Source organism: Pseudophryne corroboree, chromosome 3 (assembly GCF_028390025.1).
Source record: "Pseudophryne corroboree isolate aPseCor3 chromosome 3, aPseCor3.hap2, whole genome shotgun sequence".
Taxonomy (NCBI): Eukaryota; Metazoa; Chordata; class Amphibia; order Anura; family Myobatrachidae; genus Pseudophryne; species Pseudophryne corroboree.
Window position 1 is genome coordinate 500594946 of NC_086446.1, and position 25141 is coordinate 500620086.

Consider the following 25141-nt stretch of genomic DNA (forward strand, 5'->3'; position numbering starts at 1 on the left):
TCTTAAGCAGAAATGATAATGACATAGCGGACACACTAAATGAGTTTTTTTCAACAGTATTTACTAGAGATGACCCAATTCAGGGACTAACACATAATCTCAATAATGAGAATATCCCACTGATAGGTACTTATTTAAGCGAGGAAGTAGTCTATGACCGATTAAAACATTTAAAGATTAATAAGTCACCAGGTCTCGATGGTATTCACCCAAGGGTTCTAATGGAGCTTCACTCTAAACTTGCAAAACCGCTATTTTTGATCTTTAAGGATTCAGTAATATCAGGTATGGTTCTCAAAGACTGGCGTATAGCGGAAGTAGTGCCTATATTCAAAAAGGGAAGTAAAGCTGAACCAGGTAATTATAGACCACATCTATAGTGGGGAAAGTATTGGAAGGTATTCTAAGAGATAGTATTCAGAAGTTCCTTGAAGTCAATAAGGTCATTAAAAGGAATCAACATGGGATTATGAAGGACAGATCCTGTCAAACCAACTTACTTGGCTTTTATGAAACAGTAAGCGCAAACCTAGATCAGGGTAAAGAGGTGGATGTAATCTTTTTAGATTTTGCCAAAGCATTCGACACTGTACCACACATGAGACTTATCTACAAGCTACAAGAATCAGGGCTAGGAAGCACAATATGCACTTGGGTCAAAAACTGCTTAGATAATAGGGAGCAGCGCGTTGTGGCTAATGGATCTTTTTCAACTTGGACTGAAGTACTAAGTGGTGTGCCACAAGGCTCAGTATTAGGACTGCTATTGTTCAATATTTTCATTAATGACCTAACAGAAGGTCTAGAGAGCATGGTGTCAATTTTTGCAGATGATACCAAATTGTGTAAAGTTATAAATGCGGAGGGGGATGCTGAGTCGCTTCAGAATGACTTAGTTAAATTAGAAGCTTGGGCAGCGAAATGGAGAATGTGCTTCAATACAGACAAGTGTAAGGTAATGCACTGTGGTAACAAGAACAAAAATAACACCTACCTACTAAATGGGGTAAAATTAGGGGATTCTGTATTGGAAAAGGACTTAGGTGTCCTCATAGATAGCAAACTAAGCAGTAGTACCCAAAGTAGGACTGCAGCAAAGAAGGCTAATAAGATATTAGCATGCATAAACCGGGGAATTGATGCTAGGGACAAGAGTATTATACTCACGTTATATAAATCACTTGTGAGGCCACACCTTGAATACTGTGTACAATTCTGGGCACCTTACTACAAAAAGGATATCCTGGAGCTAGAAAAGGTTCAAAGGCGGGCGACCAAACTAATTAAGAGTATGGAGATGCTGGAATACGAGGAAAGGCTTGCAAGACTAGGCATGTTTACACTGGAAAAGAGGAGATTAAGAGGGGACATGATCAACATTTACAAATATATAAGGGGACAATATACAGATCTTGCGCAGGACCTGTTTTTGGTTAGATCAACACAGAGAACTCGTGGACACTTGCTCAGGTTAGAGGAGAGGAGATTCCGCACAATACGGCGTAAAGGCTTTTTTACGGTAAGGACGATACGTGTTTGGAATTCCCTGCCTGAGGGAGTTGTAATGGCCGACTCAGTCAACACCTTTAAGAATGGGTTAGATAAATTCCTAATGGATAAGGATATCCAGGGTTACGGGGCATAGTCACGCACTATGGTTATTATAAAAAAGAGGGGTAAAACGTAACGGCAGTCATCAACTTCAGTCAAAATTTTATACAAAATAATCGTGCATAGGAGACCACAAATAGGTTGAACTCGATGCACAATTGTCTTTTTTCAACCTTAAATACTATGTTACCCCACACATCCACTTGTACCTGCTCCACTGTAAAGGGGACCGATTTCCGAAGTAGGATCGACACCCTCCTAGAGGAAGAGGTATGGGTTGAATGATATGCCCATCCCACCCATGGCCTTTTTAACGACATAACTTTAGCTCCCAGGAGATGAGTTTCTAGAAGGCAAATAATATCTGAATCATAGCGCTTGAGCTGACTAAGAACCAAGGCCCTCTTGATCTTGTCATTGAGGCCCCGCACATTCCATGATAACAGCTTAACCGTATTGACAGCCATGTTGTTGTAAAGACACAGGAAACATTGGCGCAATCAACTCGAGTACTCCCAGGTGCGCTGACACTTGTGACCATCGGGCCAATTCCCAGGACCAATAAACATCCAATAGACATTGCAGTGAATAAAAAACACATTAAATAATAGCCAACCAAAGCCCTCCCCCCCAATATCCCCCACCCTGTATACTTCCCCGAATTTTGTCATACTTAATTTCCCGGAACTCACCAACTTAAACTAGATTAACTACAATTTATTGTGATCTGGCAATAGATTCAGTGGTGACTGAACATGTCGCAACGCTCTCCAACAAATATACGGAACCACCAAGATATACATACGGTGAAATACACAGGTAAGTAATGTATAGATGATTAAAGGATAAGGATAACCCCTATAAACCATAACATGAGAAAGGATCATACACACAAAACTGAGCAAATATGACACCGTCCGGACGGGAAAGACGATTTCTCAACCAGCAGAAGTATGCTGGAACTGCATTAACATATGACATCACTTCTAGTAATGCAGCCAATATTACATGAACAAACAGCGACATCAGTTTAGCACCCATTGCTACGCATGCCAAACAATATTAAAACAGCAGAGTGTGAAGGTGGCATCATAACCTGATAACAGATACTGTACATATATAACATTATTCCGCAGCCATGGCCCTCCGTGCCGGCCGAGCAGCGTCCAGCCATCTAGAGGCTTCCTGCAGAGTAGAGAAAAATTTAGTCACCCCGTCCACTACCACCCTGAGTTTAGAAGGAAACAACATTGCATAGGGTATGTTCAGTTCTCGCAGACGTCTTTTAACAGGGGTGAACTGAGCTCTATTTTTCAGAACTTCAACAGCAAAGTCCGGAAATACCGAAACGCAGGAACCATTCCACATGAGCGGGCCTTTGGTGCGGTTAAGACGCAGGATAGCATCTCTGTCACGTTAGTTAAGAAGCTTGGCTACGAAGGTGCGAGGCGGCGCCCCAGGCATGAGCGGTCTAGAAGGAACTCTATGCGCTCTTTCCACAGTTTAAAGGGCGAGAAGGAGTCGGCTCCATATGCATCAGCCAGCCATTTTTCCAAGAACTTTTCAGGAGCCTGACCCTCTTCTCGTTCAGGCAGGCCAACAAAGCGGACATTACATCTCCGCAATCAACCCTCCATATCCAACAACTTATTTTGTACATCCGTTAGTTGAGCGGTGACAGCAGTAACCTTGGCACACAGTGGAGTCACCGAATCTTCCAGGGTGGACGTGTGGTTCTCCACCTCCCCAACACGCTCCCGAACTCTCTGCATGTCAAGATGTATAATAAACAGGTCAGATTGAACCTGGCCTATTTTCTCCACCAGCCTAGTTTCACAAGCAGAGTGTGTCCAGCACCTTTTGGAGGGTCGCATCAGGGGGTGTATCAGAGGCTGCGGACCCCTGAGGAGATGGCGGCTGAGAGGGAGAGACCCGTTCAGGAGTCGCCTCTTTGCGGGCAGGGTGTTGTGTCCTCGTATATTTCTCCAGTTTAGCAGCAGCAGACGCAGATGCTTGCTATGGTCATACCATCACGCTGACAGGGGAGGGGGACTCACAGGTATTCAGCCACAGAATACAAACGTGCAAAATACACTGACTAGTGAGAAAGGCCAACACAGTCGGAACAGCTGTGTAACAATAGGGCCCCCCTCTGTATTATTGAAGAGAGAAATATGTGTCAACAGGCACCAATGTTAAACAGCACATCTCCGCAGATGAGGCAGATGCAATGTAGAAAGTGGCGGTATGTTCCACACTATAACCGGACAGTATCAGGTGTTAGGCGTCAGATGACTGGCACTGCCGAGACAGAGAGGCCGGGCCAGGTCAGGAGGAAAGCCCGCAGCCTCCCAGCAGTCCAGGTGCAGAAGCTGAGAACGGGGAGAGGCAGAGAGGTCTGCAGCACCACCAAGTCACAGGATGACAGAGCAGCAAGGTCAGCAAAGGGTGTACAGGGGACAGGTGCAAGTGCAGGCTCCCGCCGGGCACTTAGGGGCCAGCGCAGCAGTGCACACACCTTCCCATATCAGGACCAAGTGGCGGTCCGCGGCTTCCGTGGCTGCTGTCACAAAATGGCGCCTGCGACTACACGCTGCCTGCAGAAGGTATATGAGGGATAGGTGCAGGGTCCCCCCGGGGGCTCACCTCGGCTATGTTTCCCCTGGTGTCAGCGCGGCAGTCCGTCCTCCGTAATGCAGCAGGTCCGAGCGGTGGTCCACGGCTGCCGTTTTAAAATGGCGCCCATGACCACGCTGCTCGGGTCTCGGCTTTACTGACCCGGCATCTAGCGGCCGAACCAGTGCTCGTCTTGATCTGCGAGGAGGATCAGGGTGATCAGCAGGCTTTCCCACACCCGCACAACGTAACACAGGGGCAGAGGGGTTCCCAGGATGTTAGGCAGGATATCACTGGATGGAAAGCGCAGATGGAACTCCATGTCCTCGCGGCCACGCCCCCTCGTGGGCGCCCATTTTTTAATCCATTTTTGCCCATACCGTTTAACTTTTAATTTTTGTTGAATCAGCATTGGCAAAAATTACGCCAAAAAACGGGCAATAACACCCACGAATTCACCAAAACACGTGTATCGGCGGCAAATTTGAAGATACATGTGGTTTTCGCCAGTGCTGGATTTTCGACCAGTCGAAAAAATGGCATGGGCATTGAATAGGTGGAATGTAAATTTGATCTACAAATGGGCGAAAAGTGCAGTTTTTTCGACTGGTCGAAAAAAATGGCACTAATTGAATACCCCCCTTTATCTTTATTCAATCCTGCAGCATGTGCTTATCTCAGTCAGGTAGCTTTTTCCATGGTGTTTCCCTTCCAAACTTCCCCCCGCTGTCAGCCAGGGCGACATTATTAGCATTACAGGCACAAGCTGGGGGAAATGTACATCTAATTATCTGAAAGGTGACAGTGTGTTTACCACATATACCCCTGATCACCGACAATTTTCCTTTTCAATTCAAGTGCATGCTGTTTTCTGTAAGTGTCTGCTTCACTATGACGATCAACAAGTTACAGGGCCAAATGCTCAGAGCTGCAAGTGTACAGTAGATCTCAGGACCAGCTGCTTCTCTCATGGGCAGCTATACATGGCTTCCTCACAAGTTAGTAGCCCTAAGCATCTTTTTGTGTTAATCCCTGAAGGAAAAACTGCAAATATTGTTTACAAAGAAATTATGTAATCAATGTGTACAATATAAAATCCACATCACAATAATAGATGACAATTCAGTGTTAAAATTCGGTCCGCTGAGCAATAACAGACATCCACACAAGCGAAGCTGCAGGCAAATATTAGTTGAGAGTAAGTAAATCTCCACCTCTACTATTATAAGTGACTAATATGCACCAAAAGTAGCAAAGAATCCCTCATTGCTGTATTATCAAGTAGGGAAGATGCAGTAATACACCCCCCCCCCCAGGTCCTGATGAAAATGCTTATGCATTCAAACGTTGATGTGGTACAGAAACCGGTGTTTTGCTGATTATTCCTGAGTGCCACCAAACAGAGTCTCTCTCTCTCTATATATATATATATAGACTGTAAGCTTGCGAGCAGGTCCTTCCTACCTCTATGACTGTGTTTATTACCCAGCTTTGATATATCATTATTTCCAATTGTAAAGCGCAAAGGAATTTGCTGCAATATAATAGAAACTGTTAATAAATATATAAATATTGAACAGGCTGGCACTCCCATTCAGTGAATATATAATGCCAGGGTGCCAGAAACAATGGTGAATACAAAAATGAACAATCTGCACTCCATGGTCCTATTCAAGAATCACACCAGCAGCGAAACATTGCAAAGAAATTGCTGCTGGTGTGATTCTTGAATAAGACCATAGTGCATATTTTATATATATATATATATATATGCACTATGGTGATAGATAGATAGATAGATAGATAGATAGATAGATAGATAGATAGATAGATAGATAGATAGATAGATAGATAGATAGATAGATATGCACTATGGTGACACCAGAATGTCACATGTTACGATGTTGGCATGGTTAAAATGTTAACATACTGAATATGTGGACAATAGACATGTTCTGGTTAGTTTGAAAATTGCTTGTCCGCACAGTCAATGTGTCAACATTTTGTCAGTGTCGACATTCTGAATGTAGACATGGTGACTATGGACATACTATACCAAACCCAGAGCCATGACTACAGGTACAGTCTGTGACTACGTGGCAACATCTGCTACAGGCGGAGGTTGTTTAGCTAAGAAGGAAGGCGCTGCCAGTGGAGGACAGAAATCTGCACTTTATAGAAAAGGAAAGAAAAGTAGCTCTTATGGCAATAATAAAAAAACCAACATATTACACCTCACACAGAAAATGTCTCTAACAGCCAAACTATTATAACAAAAAAAGTAAACTTTTGTCAAAGTTTGCTTGTCTTTTACACGTGGCAGGTTTACAAGTTACAATGTACTAGTACCTCAGTAGACATTTAGCAGAATTCCCCACTCACCAGTTTGACACAGATAATAAATGGTGGCTTGGCGTCTCTGAAGTGGAGCACAGGAATCCTTGGCTTTGGTCGTTTCTGAAATAAATATGACTGAATTAGTGAGACTGGCTACTTGCTGAGAGCAGAAGTCCTGGAAAGCACTGCACAGACAGCAGAGCAGGGGAGTGCGTCATCATTGTCTTTTTCTAAACTCATTCGAAAAGTATTACTCTAAGTTTTCTTGAATATACCCTCACTGTATTTGACGACACCAAATTCCTTCTATGGGGGGTATTCAATTAGTGCCGCTCGTTTGTAGGTCGAATTCACACTCAACCTATTCAAAGCCCGTTCCGATTTTTCGACTTGTCTAAAAATCTGCATGGGCAAAAACCACGGGGATCTGTGAATTCGCCACGATCTACGTGTTTTGCAGAATTTGCGGGCATTTTCAACAGTTTTTTAGGTCTGTTTTCGCCCATGCCGATTTGCCCCCCCCCCCCCCAAAAAAAGAAAAAAAAAAGAAAAGGCATGGTGAAAACGGAGCAAAAAACTGTTGAAAATGCCCTCTCTTGAATACCAAGCGGTCGAATTAGTGCCGAATTTACGACTGTCTGAAAACTCGGCACTAATTGAATATCCCTATAAATCCTTATTGGGTTCTATGCTGAGTAATACACACTTATGTAATCCTTGTGAGGGGGGGGATGTAAGAGGGTCCCAGTTGTCAGAGGTCCAGGATTTCATCCGAGAATGACTCCATTTTTAAAGCAGCAATTATTTACTGTACTGGTTGGTTTTGCCTTGCAAATGATTTAAAAATACGGGCGGATGAAATCCTGGACCTCCTGCAACTCAGACCCTATTACATTTACCTCAGGATCACTGTGACCTGCAGCTTAATCTCTTCAGTTACACCAGCTCACCACATATTCCTATTCACTAAAGTGTTCTGCACAGACCGGTTTTACTAACATACAGTATAAGGAAACCTCAATAATTATGGGACAGCGCTCCTTGTGGTTACATTATCATGGAAATAGTCTATTATACTAGCTCGGCATTAAGTACTGAAACTGCTCTACAGTACTAATTTCTTTTTAAGATTTTTTAGTTTGTTACATGATGTCCGTCTGAGGTATGAAGCAATGCACATAAATAAAATCCACAGCATAGTATGTATTTACAATATATTTATCCCCATTTCATTTTATATGCGCTCACAACATTCGCATTCAGGCAGAGATCCTGTAGAACTGTCTTAGGGTTGAGTCAGAGATGTAGGTAAATTCCGTTGCAGCTGCAATTTAGTACGCAGCGGCTGTGCAAAAAATATGCCGATGTCGCAGCAGCCGTGATTTGTCCCAGATCCGACATCTTGTGTACAAAGGGGGTCATTCAGACCCGATCGCACGCTCCCTTTTTCGCAGCCGTGTGATTGGGTCTGAACAGCGCATGCGTGGTGTCCGCAATGCGCAGGAGAGTCGCTGTCCGGCGACAGGGTTGCCGAACAGCGACTGTTTCTACGAAGAAAGCGATCGCAAGAAGATGACAGGCAGAAAGCGTTCCTGGGCGGCATCTCACCGTTTCCTGGGAGTGTCCGGAAAAACGCAGGCATGTCCACCCGTTCCGGAGGAGGATTCCTGACGTCACCAGCGGCCCTGCCAGTCACTCACTTTGCGAGGAAACCCTCACTGCGTGCGCCACCAAAAGAAAATTGCGGCACAACATAACATGCGCAGTAGCAAAGAATCTCTCTGCAGCGTACAACATCAACATTGCGTTACTCTCGTACATTATGGCAGCACTGTTCCAGTTTCCAGAAAACAATTGCTACAGCCAGTGCCAGACTGAGATGTCCCATAACAGAGGTAGTGGGAGGTCTCAAGAGAATCCATATGTCCAGCCAAAGCTTCTCTGGATTACTGTACATTCTGCCTTATGGTGGCTACTGACAGTGTGTTACAATAAGAAATATAACACACTATGCCCATTATCTCATTCTTAGTGAAGTGAAAGAGGAGACTGAAGTCTGAAGAGACAGATAGTCCTCTCAGGTTCCAGATAAGTCAAGTCTAGATCATGAATGGAATGTGTTCAGCACAACAGATAACAGGACGAAGGTCTGTTACTTGTCATACTGTACTACACACACAGCGGCCTGAAGATATCCACAACCACTGGAGATCATACAAGTTATGCTGCTGTATGTGGACTAAAATAGGCACTTTATTAATAAAGATGTTTCATTACCTCCCTACAGGGCTGGTGCAAGGTTTCTCTGCAACCTAAGCAAAGCTTCAGCCTACTGCCCCCAACCACAACCAATACCCACTTCCAGCCCTTCAGATGAAAGTGTGATTTGCAAGTTCCACAGCCACTCTTGCATTAAGTACAATAGGAATGTTTCTTTCAGAGACATTCTTAATTTTGTGATTGGGAGTCAACCCCCTCCCCTGATCCCGGCACCATAGATGATTGCTTAATGGTAGAGCCGGCCTGCCTCCCTACCATCACCAATGACCATTCTCTTCCTCAGATCTGTACAATAGTGTCGGTACTGCTGTTGGTGCACTGTCTGGCAGATGTACTGATTTTAGTCCTGTCTCCATTTCATACAGAAGGTAACACACACAATCAGGGCACCTTAGGCCAACAATAGACTGCAAACAACAAAGTTGGAGGTTCCTGCTGTTCCACACTCACCTAAAGCACACCAACAATATATATTATGCTAATACTTGCTGGGATCACGGTGCAGAAGTGTGTATTGCAAGAAATGGATCGCAGTACAGAACCAATGCCTCCAGTCAGTTTCATTGTATCTTTAGGCCTGTATACCCAAACATTGAAAAACTTTTCATTTGTCTTCACTATTAACAAAGCAAGCAATGTGTGTTCTCTTATGCTCCCTGCAGAATAAGTACACTCCAGGCAATGCTGCCACTCAGATCATGTCTGCGTCCACACCACCATCCGAGGGGGGATATAATTAGTCTCCCAACCGCCGGTATTACATACCAAACCCGCATAGTTCTACTTTATTATTGGTGCGCTTGTTGGAGGGGCCCGGGTCCACTGCTGCCCCCACCTCTTAGCTGTCAGCAGCAGCCTCTCTCCCCAGCCCTGCACACACTGCGCTATGCCCGGCTTTAGGGGGGCCAGGGAGACTGCAGCCACTGAGTAGCAGCAGTCTTCTCTGCGGGGAGTAAGCAATTGCACTGATCACTCCCCTACCCCTACTGCAATTAGGCCACAGTCCTGAAAAGTACTTTGGTACAGACCAGCTCTCTATGGGGGTCATTCTGACCCGATTGCATGCTGCAGCTTATCGCAGCGGTGCGATCGGGGCAGAACTGCGCCGTAGTGCGCCGGTGCATGCCAGACGGCCAAATGCCGTCGGACCGCCACGATCGCCTCTGCCTGATTGACAGGCAGAGGCGGTCGCTGGGCGGGGGCGGAACGGCGGCATGTGGCCGCCGTTTCCTGGGCGTGGTCCGGCCAAAGCAGGCGTGGCCGGACCGAACGGGGGGAGCTACTCTTGAAGTGCAAAGGCATCGCCGCTGTGCAATGCCTTTGCACTTCGGCGGGGGGGGGGGGGAGGGGGGGAGGGCGGCACTGACATGCGGGGCGGTATAGTCCTGTGCTGGGCATCCCCCCGCATGTCAGTGTGAATGATCGTAGCTGTGCTAAATTTAGCACAGCTACGATCATCTCGGAATGATCCCCTATGTCCCTGACTGGAGGCTAATACTGCTGCTACCTAACTACTGCCTTCGCCCCAACAACCACTGAGTGTTATTCCGCTACCTAATGTATCATGTGTTCGCCACTTCCCTTGTATTGTAAGCTCATGTAGGTAGAGCAATTTTCAGCTTCTTTGTGATGTCATGATCCCCATCATGCATAATAGCTCAGTACTTTATAAACAAAGATAATATAATTAACTCCAGGTAACAAAGAGTCTTTTCTCACCTCAGATTCCTCATATGTGTAGAAACCCTTTGAAATTTTTGCATTGTCAACATCACAAAACGCAACAACCTAAAAAAAGAAATAGTAAACAGGTTACCGAGTTCTCTACGACATCAGCCTACTTTTGGCTGCCAAAATATATTTACAAACCACATCTGCAGCAGTGGCGGAACTTGTGGGTGGTGGGCCCAGGTGCAAAAATATAATTTGGGCCTCCCCTCTCCACCCCATCCAAAGTTCACAATATGCAACACAGCAGTGGGTGACAGGGAGAGGCAGAGGGTCACAGTGTAAAGCAGGGGGGGAGACAGAGGGTGGCCAGGATACAAGCACAATATCCTGCACGGTGAGGAAAAAAAGGGGTATGTATCCCGATATAGGCAGGAAGACAGCGGCCTCTGATCTGACCCCAGCCCCTTGTGCTTTCGTCAGTTTGGCACTCGGTCACGTAGACTTTGGGGGGATATCCAATTATCCCCGGTAAAACATCGGGTTCGAAAAATAGCCGTTTTCGGACGTTTTTCTGACTTTTTTCCGATGTTTCATTGCTTTTTTTTTTTTTTACATGCTATCCAGATTGATTGGCTGTAAAAAAAAAAAACTTTCTCCCGAAAACACAGGTTCAGTGAAACCTGTGTGTTTTCGTGTGAAACAGCCCGGTTTTCGGACGAAAACCGGACTGTTTCCGGGGATTCTGCTTCGCCTGCCTGAGGCCGGTGAAACAAAATCCCTGATAAACCGCGGCACGCGCCGGTTTATCGGGGCTAATTAGATAGCCGGGGGCTGCCAGTTACACCAGGTGTGAGCTGCCTGTAATTCACAGACAGCAGTGAATCAGAAATGATGTCAGATGTCCAGTAATTAAATGCGATATGTGGCTGTGATCATCAGTGCTGGTAGGTGGCAGGACTCCTCTATCAGTCCAGCACACAAGACCAGCCCAAGGTCAATATTGCTCAAAATGATCTGGGGTGGGGGTCAGGGGATAACTCATTGCTGGTCCAGGCAGCAGTGGGTCTCTTAGTCCTCAGTGGCCCCGATGCAATGCACCTGTCGCACCAATGGCAGTTCTGACTCTGCGTAGCAGTACAGGATGTCCATGGTTAATATAGGAAATTAAATAAACACCAATGGAAAGCTGTACGTTCTTCCAGCCAGCAGTTGTCACCTCTGAAAATGGCATCTTTGGAGAGGTTTGGAGAACGAATTGACAGAATAGGAGAGGAGTGGGTTAAACCTCAGCTAGTCTGGGAGACAGGACGGTAAGGCATTATGGGAGTTTATGATTAGCCAATAGGAATGAATGTTGAGGGTAGGTGGAAAGGGTTCTTAAGCCTGGTGAAGGGGCTGGGTCAGCCTCTTCTGCTTTTGTCGTCCCACCCTCCCTCCCTACTGGTGGTGTTTGTTTTATGCTGTTGCGTTGGCTATTTTCGTGATGTGGGTTGTCACGGTTTGGTGGTGGCGGGCAAGAACGGCAAGTTAACATTTGTTGTATTAAAGAGTGGATTGGAGGTCGTTTGGTGGTTGATTTTTAGGTGCGCTCTCCTTCGCTGACTGGTTTTACATCTGCTGGACCGCCTTCTCGGGTGGCAGCCTCATCACCTTGATAAAGCTAAATATTTATCTTACTTAAAACCCTTTAAGAGGTCTAAGAACACTGTACGCTATTGACGTATGGAGTACCGTAGGGGTACGCACGTTGCGTAGCAATCGCTTAGCCGTAGTCGAGACGCTCAAGCGTCACGTTCGCTCACGGCCAAGAGATCACAGGCAGGCACGCTATTGGCTGCCGACTAACGTAATGGTTCGCTATAGCGTAGCAGACGCTCGGGACCACGAGGAGATCACCAGCGGCGCTGACGCTCACAATGTTAAACCTTTATATGTAAACCATGAACAATGTATTATACAGGAAACCTTAGTGTAGTGATAGAGTGTAGATGCAACACAGTGTAACCATATTAACTTAAAAGCTGTTCGAGCGTCACCGACGCTCTGAGAATACTTAACACTATAAGAAATACACAAATACCGGGCTTAGGGTCTAACGCCTTATATGAATGTTATACTTGAAAAAGAATAATACAATACAAGTCATACACTACAATATAACATAGACTAACTAACCAGATAACTACACAGGAAATACAATACAATTACGTTTAAGGGAAAATGAGAGAGAAGGAGGAGGAGAGAGAGAGAGAGAGAGAGAGAGAGAGAGATATGGCTCACAATAACAATAAAGACAATATGATTGCGGAGAAAACTTACGCACAAGGGGAACGATCGCATGCGCCTTTCTGAATATCCAGCTCCCGATTATCAGTGATGAGAACCGTTGAAGAGAGTGTACTGGATACGATCGGCTTGTCTATTTATGCCCCACACACAATACAATACAATGGTCCCTACAATCTCATTGTTCATTGGACACAGGAATTCGTCTTCGCATTATAACAAAAGGTCATAGGTTGATTCATACAGGTGGGCTGTGTCTATTTCCAACTGCTCAGGTGGGTGGGAAACTAGGTTTCCCGCCGCATGGATAAGTAAGTGCAAATAATAGTAAATGGACATAAACTTCTTATGTCCATAACTATTCGCACGAGCGATTAATCCGCTTCAAACCAACACCGGAATATTGCTAATTAAATACTCTTCCGATGGATACTAAACACCACTGTATGACCCATGTCTGACCCTTCGTATCAAACAAAGAGGGATCTCTTTGTCCATGAACATGCTATATTAACTAAACTTTCAGAATCTATCAAGGGGACCATGATCTACAAAATACATTATATAGTTAAAATATGTAACGATTGAGTCGCACGCTGGGCACACAGAAACTCTACCGTAAATGCGTATACCGTGCGCCTGCGGGTGCACGTAACAGCGGGTATGCGCACGCACGGGAGAGCGCACGCATGCGCAGCGCGGACCTGTATGAGGTGCAAATATGGTAGTGTGCATCGTGATATTTTTCTGACTTTGACAACCTTCACGGGTGGGTAGTCAGGATGGAGGTTGAGCGGATACCTATTGTTTGTTGGAAGGTTTACGTCAGTTTTTTATAAGATAGTTTGTTTATGGGATAGGGTTGTTTTAGCCGTTCTTTCTGGCCACCATACTTTAGTTTAATTATCCACAGTTAATGGTTCACTTAAATAAATAGCTAACAATTTCTGCCAAATTCAAGTCTCCGTGTCTTTATTTATTATAATTAAGTGTTAAGATGTTATGGTTTATGTTACGGACAATCCTCAGACTATATGAGGTTTAAGGTCAGCGACTAACCATCTTCATCTATCAGTAGCAAAAGTGACAGCTGCATGCAAGAAATGACACCCTCATACATAGTAAAAAGACACATACAGAACAATACAAACATTCAGTTATTTACAGCACTGAGCTGCCTGTATGGTCCATGTCACCTCCAGGACAATCCATCTGCAGTATAGGTTGTTTGTATGAGAAAACCCACATACAGAAACAGTGCAGAGGCGTCCTCACCTAATAACTTGTCACCACCTAACACAACTAGGATGATCTGGCCGTACATCATTTTAAAATGTTTACAATATTTGTTCAAGGTTATTTCACGTTACGATGCTAAAATGTCTCGGGCAGACCACAAAGACGCAGACAGTGCTTTGAACTGATGATAAATTTATTGGGATAATGAATGCCAGTAACTATCACCTATCATCCCAGTCAAAATTGTAGTTGGTTCTGTTATAATATTCAAGACTAACGGGAAAATGTGGTAAAAGAAAAGGGGTTTTACCGCATTTTCGATATGTAGTAAAGCCCCAACACTGGGTTTCCGATGCAGAGGGTAATGCCAGCTATAGCTGGCTTTACCCTATAGAAGCCTATTGGCTTCTTAACACATTGGTGCTGTCAGAGTGATCTGATTGGATCCCTCCCTGCATCCCCCGCCGTGTCGTTGCGCATGCGCAGATTGACCCCCGCAAAGGGCAGTTCTTATCGGGAGAGATGCCCTTTGCGGTACTAATCACATATATTAGTACATATGCGATTAGTGTTGGTGCGGTGTGGCGGGATGTACAACAAGAGGTAAACACAGCCCGCCCTGTGTGACCAGCTGGAACAGTGCCAATGTTAATATGTGAAGGAAGATGACCAAAATTGCTGTGTGATTGTATCATACACTGTAGCTCACCAGGTACTTTTTACCCTTGCAATCTGGCTGGACCAATGTGCAATATGTAGCACTTACTCATATATATGTATCATTAATTATCCTATAGATTTTAGGCTTGCTAGCAGGGCCTTCTTTCCTTTATCTCCTTTTATTACGGTGTTGTTTCCAATTGTGAAAGCGCAGCAACGTATGCTGGCGCTACATTATTACATGTTATTAAGAATGACCTTAGGCCTGTAACACATTTCAGGGTAGAAAAAAAAACAAAGGAACCAATGGACAGTGACACTGCCTAGGGTATAAGGGTCACATTGAGTGTACCTTGAGTATGTATGGTTTGCGGTTAACATCCCGGCGGTCAGGATACTGACGCCGAAATGCCGGCAGTCGGAATACTGACACAAGCCCAGAATTCACCCTTTGGTGGTGGTCCACACCACCACCCGAGGGGGAATATAATAATGTGGGTGCCCGATGCATGGCAAGCTCAGCAAGCCTGCGAAGGGACACGCTTTGCTCGCTGCCAGGATTCCGCCTGCCGGGATCCCAGCGCCGGTCTTCTGACTGCCGGGATCCCATACTAATCCCAAATGTATATATGCGCCTTCCCTCCTCTTTGGAATAAATAATATATCCCTGTGTAGGTGATTAAACAATAGAAGGTGCTCTGTGACACTACAGTATACAGTATGTCATACTAATACGATATATATCACTACTGCTCACAGAGCCCCAACTTTCACTATCACTTATGACCTGTCACCCACTCAGCAAACACAGACAGTAAAAGACTTGTCATTTAGCACATAACTGAGTAGCTGTGTTCACTGTGCACACAATAATCTCAGCAAACCCCAAAGTCACGTAACACCAGTCTGAGCACAGGCTGGGTGGTCTGTCAGATGGGTGATTATTTTTCTACCACACGTATGTGTTCTACATAAAACAAGCAGAAGGAAATGAGATGCACAGTTTACATCCAAATGTTTACACGTCAGGGAAGCCTCGTGGCAGCAATTGTTTGTTGCTTTACTTTTTAGAAGATTTGTTTTTCTTCTCCGTCAACTGCACATTGTCTCGCAGGCCACCAGTGTACACTGGGCTACGTCATAGTGACACATAGCTAGTCTTTGTGCACAGTGCCGTGTACTGCACGTTCATCAGTAGTGACTTGTCTACTACCAGCTCTCTAGTCCTCCTGGAAACTGTGATTTCATAGGCCCTCATTCAGAGTTCTTCGTTTCGTTGACGATTTTCGCTATGCTGCGATTTGTTGCAAAATGCGCATGCGCAAGGCACGCAGGGCGCATGCGCTTAGTTATTTAACTAAAAACTTAGCAGTTTTGCTGTGGATCCTGCAGCGCTTTTCAGTCGCACTGCTGATCGGTAAATGATTGACAGGAAAGGGGCGTTTCTGGGAGGTAACTGAGCGTTTTCCGGGAGTGTGCTAAAAAAATGCAGGCGTGTCAGGGAAAAACGCGGGAGTGTCTGGAGAAACGGGCTAGTGGCTAGCCGAACGCAGGGCGTGTTTGTGATGTCAAACCAGGAACTAAACGGACTGAGCTGTTCGCAATTTGTGAGTAGGTCTGGAGCTACTCAGAAACTGCAAAGAATTATTTAGTAGCAATTCTGCTAATCTTTCATTCGCTATTCTGCTAAGCTAAGATACACTCCCAGAGGGCGGCGGCCTAGCGTGTGCAATGCTGCTAAAAGCAGCTAGCGAGCGAACTACTCGGAATGAGTGCCATGGGGGGTAATTCCAAGTTGATCGCAGCAGGATTTTTTTTTTAGCAGTTGGGCAAAACCATGTGCACTGCAGGGGAGGCAGATTTAACATGTGCAGAGAGAGTTAGATCTGGGTGTGGTGTGTTCAATCTGCAATCTAATTTGCAGTGTAAAAATAAAGCAGCCAGTATTTACCCTGCACAGAAATAAAATAACCCCCCCAAATCTAACTCTTTCTGCACATGTTATATCTGCCTCCCCTGCAGTGCACATGGTTTTGCCCAACTGCTAAAAAAAAATCCTGCTGCAATCAACTTGAAATTACCCCCCATTGTTACTTACATAGTGTAATACGTTCACACTATCCAAGAGGGTAGAATCTTATAACTTTTACTAGTAGCAGGGGACCTGAATACATATGAGAAAGGCAAACCTTAATAATCAAAGCTCTGAATGAAAACTCATGATGAAAAATATCCTTTTCTTCTTTATCAATTTGGAATTACTGCATGAGCAGTACCACTATGTGTTCACAAGAGTCTTGCACAGCGGTCAGTCTCACCAGGTGACAACTCTGCCTATTCAATCAAGAGGGTGTCACAGAAACAAGCTTATTAGTTGTTATTAAAGTTATCTGTTGTTCTACAATATAGTGAGAGGGACAAAAGAGATACAGAGACAATCATTGCTTTATCAGCTCCCATTCATTATGGTTATAAGGAAAAGCAGCCAAAATGAATTCCTTCCATGCTGAAGATCACAAAAGTAGACCGCATTCTTTCCAGTATAATTATTTGGGGAGTGATGATGGGAATTAGACAGCTGCTGGTTACAGATCATATACATAATTACTAGTCAAGTGGGTCCAGTATTTCTTACTTTTTAAAATGACTGTAATTTAACTGCTAAAAGTCATATGTGGTTTAATGATTGGATCACTGACCATATCAATTTCACTAAGACGTTATCACTGTATCTGCGCAGCCTGGTGCTAATAATTCCATTCGCCAACCGGAGATTAGCTCAGGAAAATGTTCCTTACGCAGCGTAGATGACACTGACCTTATATTTTACAGAACATTTTGCAGGAAAACAAATGAAAAGACAAATTATTACCTGGGGATAATTCAGCTTTTCACTGCAGCTGTATACTGTATCTAAAATATAGCTTGTGCTCTCAGGGCCATTAATCTAACTTAGATTGGTCTATCTAGCAGATTGAAAGTTTGGCTTTGACCTGAAGCTGACAAGAAACGTGCAGTGAGTGAGTTCCAGAGGTGAGGATCTGAACTGTAAAATAACACATACTGTAGGATGCAAGCAGGGGTACTGAGAGATGGGAGATGTGATAGAAACTGCAGAGTCCTGTTTCAGGGTCTGTGCATACAATCCATCTCTCCCTGACAGAGCATCTTTCCACATAATATCACTTCCTCCTGCTTCCTCTGGGACTCATTCCTTGCTCCTGTTACTGTGCTGCATGGAGCAGGTGTAAGGGCAGAGCGGAGCAGGCCTGTAAAATGCATTGTGTGGACGCCGTTACTATGGGAATGAGCCGGTCACAGTCTGCAAGACGACTTCGGAGAGATGCTGATGTAATGTAAGCTATTTCTCACCTGACGTGCATTGTCCAGATTCCAGCAGTCCTGTTTCTATCATCAGACTCATTTCCTGGGGATATACTTATATTCAGATTTAATGTCATGGCTGAGGACAGGAGCCAGAGCCTGCAAATCTCTGTGCAGACTGATCTGGGGGAACGAGCCAGCCTGCAGTCTACAAAAACACTGTATATGGTGTCACACTTTAACTGCTGCAATACCTGTGCAACTAGCACACAAGCCTGACGCACCTCTTCAGAACATCTGATCCAGTGACACTTGTTTAGCAAAATAATTTAGACTAAACTACTGAAGTGTTCAATTAATATTATTAGAAGCCAGATACAATTTTAATATGTCTGTTGTCTAAATAAGTCTGTGCATTCATGCATTGAATAATACATTTGAAAATAGCATTTAAGTAATACATTTAAAAAGGGTTGAGTATGCTTTACCGGTGGTTGGGATCCCGGCGGTCAGCATACCGACACCGGGATCCCCGCCGCCAGAATGCTGGCAGCGGGGCGAGCGCAACGATGCCCCTTGCGGGCTTGATGCGCTCGTCACAGGTTCTATTCCCACTCTATGGTTAGCGTGGACACCCACAAGTGGAAATAGCCCTGCGCCCCCTGCCAGCATTATGGCGGCCGGGATCCCGGCGTCGGTATGCTGACCGCCGGGATTGTAACCGCGTTCCTTTTAAAACACTCCAGCAAGATGTCATTTTCTTTTACAGTTACCAAATGCAGACATCGCAATCAGGTAAAGCTACATGCCAAAACATTGACTAACAAAGTACTGCGATAACAATAGGGTAAAAAAATAAAAGCACAGCACGCCAAAACATCCCTGACCATACTCTGCTGTGAGCACCATTCTGTATAGAACATTTCCATAATATAATATACAGTAGTCACTGTAATCAGTGAGACTTCCCATAGGGTGTACAAGCAAGGGAGCCATGCAGGCTGTCAGGGACCCCAGCAGGTATCCCTGATGTTTGCACTCTGACTATGGCCTTGACTGTACGACACTAGCATCAGGACTGCAATTACGCAGATCGCCAAGTCCTGATGCATTGAGGGCATAGCTGAATGTAATACATTGAATAGTCTACTTCTCTGCTTATGGCACCATAAACCTCTCTAACACAACTGCTTAGCCACACAAACTTTTGTTTGGTCTCCCCCTGCTTCTAGCAATCAATAACAGTTATAGTGTATACTTTATCACAATTCCGCATACTGGGCAACACAAACTAACACACAGTTAGTATGGTCTCCCCCTGCTTCTAGCGACAAATAATAGATGTAGTGTAACTTTAGCAATCTAATAGCTTCCTCAAATACTGGGGTCTAGTGCACATATGAAGTAGACTAATAAAGAACACTATTTTCAAAAGTAGTACAATGCTTAGTTACGGGAATGTTAAAAAGGTTATACAGACAAACGGTTACATTTTCAAAGAAAAAGAAAAAACTTACACAGAACATAACATGCTAATGTTGTGGCAGTGAGGAACGGCGGGAAATGTAGGTACAGGCTTCAACTTACAAAATGATACCCCAGTCTTTTGACACTTAAGAAAAGGCACCTATAGCTTTTATCATCTTAACCCCCCATCCCCACCCCCCGCATAGATGATGTAAGGACCAAGTCTCTGATGACTGGCTGGCTGGCTTGTTAATTAACTTAGGGTCCATCCCAGAACTACCCATATAACTTTTAACCTAAGTACAAACATTAACTTCTCCAGTGTGATAGCCACATGAAATATGGTTTTGGAGAAATTAGGTATCTAGCCAATCCCACATCACATTGCAGTCATGTTTGAACTCATACCATACATCCTAGTTACTTCCAGATCACACCAAACCTGCGTGTAGACTTCAGATATATAGGATTATAAGGGATTTTGGAAGTTCCTAGCTAAGCTGTTATAGGAATAGTAATTTTACATCAAAAAACATAAAATATGGTGAAACCTTTGTTCTCTGCTTGCAGTCTGAAAGTTTTGGTAGAGAGCTGTCTGTTTATTACTGCATACTCCTGCTGGGTTCAGTGCCAGTTTAACAGATTTAAGTAATTAATATGTGCCCACGGACAATAGATGTTGTTTACAAATCTGTGGTCCATTAATTGCGTTTCCTGGTCACAGGATGTCCTCAGATATATATTTATTCTAATGAACTTCGCCAAACGTCTTCTCCTGAGTGGCATTAACATTCGATTGATGTGTGGGGCAAATTTACAAGTTCACATCAAAAGAACGTAACAAAGACATACTGCATGCCCTCTCTGTAAAGTAAAGTAAATCCAAAGACGAATATAACTTGCAATATGTCCTAAAATACCTATACAGATGTGTCCTCATACATTATTGCTGCAGTCACGCCAGAGATCCCCTCTGGGCGCACAAAGTCCGCCAGACTCTGCTAATGGCTGGCGTCTTTTTTGCTGACTATGCGCCTTAGTTGCAATGCGGCTAGGATGCAATAGAGACTCTGCCGAATAATTTGATATGTGACACTTGTATATCTGTGTATGACTGAGTCTCTGAATCTATGGCCCTCATTCCGAGTTGTTCGCTCGCAAGGCGATTTTAGCAGAGTTACACACGCTAAGCCGCCGCCTACTGGGAGTGAATCTTAGCTTCTTAAAATTGCGAACGATGTATTCGCAATATTGCGATTACAAACTACTTAGCAGTTTCAGAGTAGCTTCAGACTTACTCGGCATCTGCGATCAGTTCAGTGCTTGTCGTTCCTGGTTTGACGTCACAAACACACCCAGCGTTCGCCCAGACACTCCCCCGTTTCTCCAGCCACTCCTGCGTTTTTTCCGGAAACGGTAGCGTTTTCATCCACACGCCCATAAAACGCTGTGTTTCCGCCCAGTAACATCCATTTCCTGTCAATCACATTACGTTCGCCGGAGCGAAGAAAAAGCCGTGAGTAAAAAAACTAACTTCATAGCAAAATTACTTGGCGCAGTCGCAGTGCGAACATTGCGCATGCGTACTAAGCAGAAAAACGCTGCGATGCGATGAAATTTACCGAGCGAACAACTCGGAATGAGGGCCTATATACAGACGGATTCTTTTCCAATATAAGTTCCATTGTGCTCAGTCTACAGACTCTGTCACACACAATATAAATGTTAAGTGTTGCATAGCAAATTAAACAGCACAGTCTCCTGGTGCATCCTAGTCACATCACATTGTCACTTAAGACGCATTTTCAGCAAAAAAAAGGTTGCTCAATATAGCAGAGTTGCACAGGACCTGGGGTCTCAATCCCACCAGGCATCTCACGCTGTGTGGCGCATTGAGGCTAGATGTATGAGTACACAGATAGTACAGGTTCCCATAATAATCTCTTAAAACCATGGCAATTTGCATGGACCAGATGACTGTAGCAATAAAGCAATTTGATTCGATATATAGGTAGTATTCTTTTAGCAGTGCTACAAATAGGCTAAAATCACAATTTTAGCCCAATGGTCATTATTGTGCTATCTAATTTTAGCATATTTTTTCATCCGAATAAAGTCCCGCCTTCTTGCGTAAACACATGGGATCCAGCATAAGTTCACAAAAACATACGTTTTTGCCGGAAAAAAAGGGGGGACTCTAAGGCCTAGTTTTGTGGATTTTGATCTGCGTGCCTGAGGAACACAAAGCATAACCCCAATACGTACCGGCTTGTCAGTGCTAATTGGATATCCCCCGGGGTATCAATTACCCTCGGTAATTAACTGCGGCTAATTGGATACCCCCTATAAAGTGCCGCTACATGGGAACAAAAGTTTTTCAACTCTAGTTTCCGATCACCTTCTCTTCCAAACCTCTCTCCAAGTCACCTATAAAGATTCACTGTATAAAAGGGACCCTAAAAAGTTAAGGCCAAAGAATTTATGGACAAATCTATATAACCTGGGTCTGTCCATTAACGTAAGAGACAGCTAGCATTTTTTTTTCAATCTCTGACCACAGAAATGTGAAGTGCAGTAATTTTGTGTTAATGTTGACAATTTAGGGGCCTGCTCAGCCTCAGTATTTGTAAAATGTTAACACGGACCCAGTTCCACAACTGTATAATACACAGCAATGTTTTGTTATTGCTTAGCAACACAAAAGCCAGACAAATCTGTTGTACCATTTTCACAGACAGCATCCAGCTGGACATGTACTCCACTGCCTAGCGGAAGGGCTTGGTGGTATAATACACTGATAGCACCACCTGAAGAGCACCAATAATTATTTGTAACCAATAAAAGGATAATATTGCAGCTGTTAAACATCTAGATAATCAGAGCTAGAATATACAGTATGCCTTAACTGTATAGCATTGCTTATGCTTGAAGGGATAAGCAGCTATCAGCCCTTTCCCAAGTTCATCTTATGGCATTTTACTAGGAACAGTACTTTCTGTGAAAAAGATGGCTGCCTTGCCAAGTCACCTGTGATGGATATGTAAAGGGCCTCTTTCTCAAGACCCAGGAGACTTACTAACTGATCACAGGACTTTAAGCCAAAGGTAAAAAAAAATACCAAGCTGAAATTTTAATTATAACCTTGCTGAAAGGCGTCTAATGTCACAGAGGACTGCCAAAGCAAATCTCAGCAAAAGGTCAGCTGGAGGGAATGGTAGGAACTGTGCAGAAGTAATTGGAAGCAGACAGGGCTGGTAAGGGGGATACTGTAAGACAGTTACACCAACATTTCATCTTCAAATGTCTCTGTGATCTAGAAATACTGTAGGGGCAGCAGAGCATTAACAAGAGGCTACAAAATGTGTATGTGCATATTTATATATATATATATATATATATATATATATAGTCCAAACATAGGCACTCTCCAAAGTTCAGTAAGCTTTAAGGTATTTTTTTATTCCAATACTCACAACACAGAAATGCAAGGCTTTTTTAGATACTTACAGCGGAAGTGTCATACCATATCACTGGCTGCCTTTAAAAGGCAGCCAGCCAGTGATATGGTATGACACTTCCGCTGTAAGTTACTCTGCTATCTTAGATTCTTTATGAGCATGTAATGATGGAAAGCTTGAAAAAGGTCCATGTGGACCGAAACGTAGCTGTTTTCACTGCCATGCATCTAAAAAAGCCTTGTCCTTACCTTTAAATTTCGCTGTTCGAAAGGACTGCAAAGTGTCACGATCCGGGTATCTGGACGCCATTACCTGCCTTTCAGATGTCTCTTGAGGCTCGCTCAGCGTTCCAAGGCCGGATCTCATCTGTCTCCACATACTGCACATTCCTCCTGTCACGCTGAGATGCTGTCACAGCGGCGCCATGTTTGAATCCTGCATGGCGTCTCCCGTTCTCCGCGGCCTCCGCCGCCGCTCCTGTGTTATAGGTGCAGGTTGTCAGTGTGGTGTTCCATGCCTGCCGCGGCCTCCGTTGTCATCCACGAGTCTCAGCATACATTTGTCAGTCTGGCATCTCCTGTCCTTTGTGGCCGGTGCCGCCATTACAGTTATGTTTCCACATGGTTTCCCAAGCCAGTTTTCCCTCCAAGTTCTAACATGGGCGCAGCCATGTTGGATCTAATCACATGCTTCAGTTCCTCCAATCCACTGCCTGGAAATCTGCATAATTGCCCAGCCAATACCTGCATTGCTGCAGGTATAAGTATCCTGTGCCTGGGTGTTGCCTTATAGGTAATTGTCTGCACTTAGTATAATATTAGGGCAATGGATATTGTCTGAATCAAAATATAATTCATTATAAATAGGCGATGTTACCATAGTGGACAGTATACTGGATATATATAGTAAGGAATAGATATGAAATAAGTTTGAATGTATGAGGTAATGTTTAGCTGATTTAAGAGATTAGGTTTGTGTATGTGTTTATATAGATATACTGTATATTTGTGTTTTACAGCAAGATGGTAAAAAATAGTGTAGGGAACAGGTTTATTCTGCTCTAGTCATAAATAAGGCCAGAGAGGTTACAGTAAGATCAAGAGTCATTGTAGAGAAAAGGTATTAGGCCATAAATGATAATAGGTATGTGACAGAGCTCTGTTGGTCATTGGAATTCACAGGTGTGCTTACAGTAGATCAGAATCTACTGGTTTGTCTATTGTCCAGTGAAGGTTAAAAGCTAGGGAGTATAAATTAACTACTATGAAAAGAGATCACATCCATTGATAAAACATTGTGTAACCGACCCCAGGAAAACTTGTCAATACAACAGAACTTTGGATGAAAAGACATTCCAGATTTTACAATACTATACTTGCTTAAGGCAGTGTGGACACCACACTTTTATGACACCATGCCTCCGTGAACAGGACACGACAGCCCAGTTCAATGTTTGTTTTATTACACCTTGGAATCTGACAAACCTATAATTACCTATTCCATTGGAAACTATGAGAATATGATAGTTTGAATTGGTAAAATATGAGATAAAAGGACCAGACTTGTAGTTAGGAGTTAGAAGGAAGAGGGAGAGGGAGAAGAAGAAGGAGAAGGAAGGAAGTCAGTCAGGAGGAGAAGTCATGGAGAACATGCAGAAGGAATGATTCTTGGGATGGCAATCTTTAACTTGCAAGTATAAATATGATAATAATTGAAACTGTTTGTGAAACTTATGTCATGTTGTTTTATGTTATGTAACGAAGGAAACATAGCATAGCTTAATATAATTATAATTAGTATATATATCACTACTGTGTATATCTTATTCTGTACGATTTGATCTGCCTGTAAATAAAGAATCATATAAAAAGAGCGGTAATATTCAAGCTTGAACTCTCTTTAAGGAATCTTAACTTCATAATTTCATGTCATATGTATATATAAGGACTGCATATATTTATCAGCCAATTAATTTGTAAGCCTGACATAATATATTTGCAGATATATATGATAATGCATATTAATTGAAATATATCCATATATTAAATACCATATATGATATATTAAATATTAATATTCATAAATATGATTCCATAAAGCAATATTGGCGACCATGAAGGGACTTAAATAAAATATTGCTTTATGGAATCATATTTATGAATATTAATATTTAATATATCATATATGGTATT

At 43.7% G+C, this 25141-nt stretch overlaps 1 protein-coding gene across 6 annotated transcripts in view; it reads right to left on the reverse strand.

Moving 5' to 3' along the window:
• Window positions 1–25141, reverse strand: part of B3GNTL1 (UDP-GlcNAc:betaGal beta-1,3-N-acetylglucosaminyltransferase like 1) — a 995378-nt gene that overhangs the window by 37237 nt on the left and 933000 nt on the right. For all 6 annotated transcript variants that reach the window (XM_063961006.1, XM_063961011.1, XM_063961009.1 and 3 more), the window contains 2 exons: window positions 10564–10632; window positions 6610–6684 (listed from right to left, as the gene is read on the reverse strand). In XM_063961006.1, coding sequence (XP_063817076.1) covers window positions 6610–6684; window positions 10564–10632 — 144 coding nt within the window. The remainder of the gene's footprint in view (window positions 1–6609; window positions 6685–10563; window positions 10633–25141) is intronic.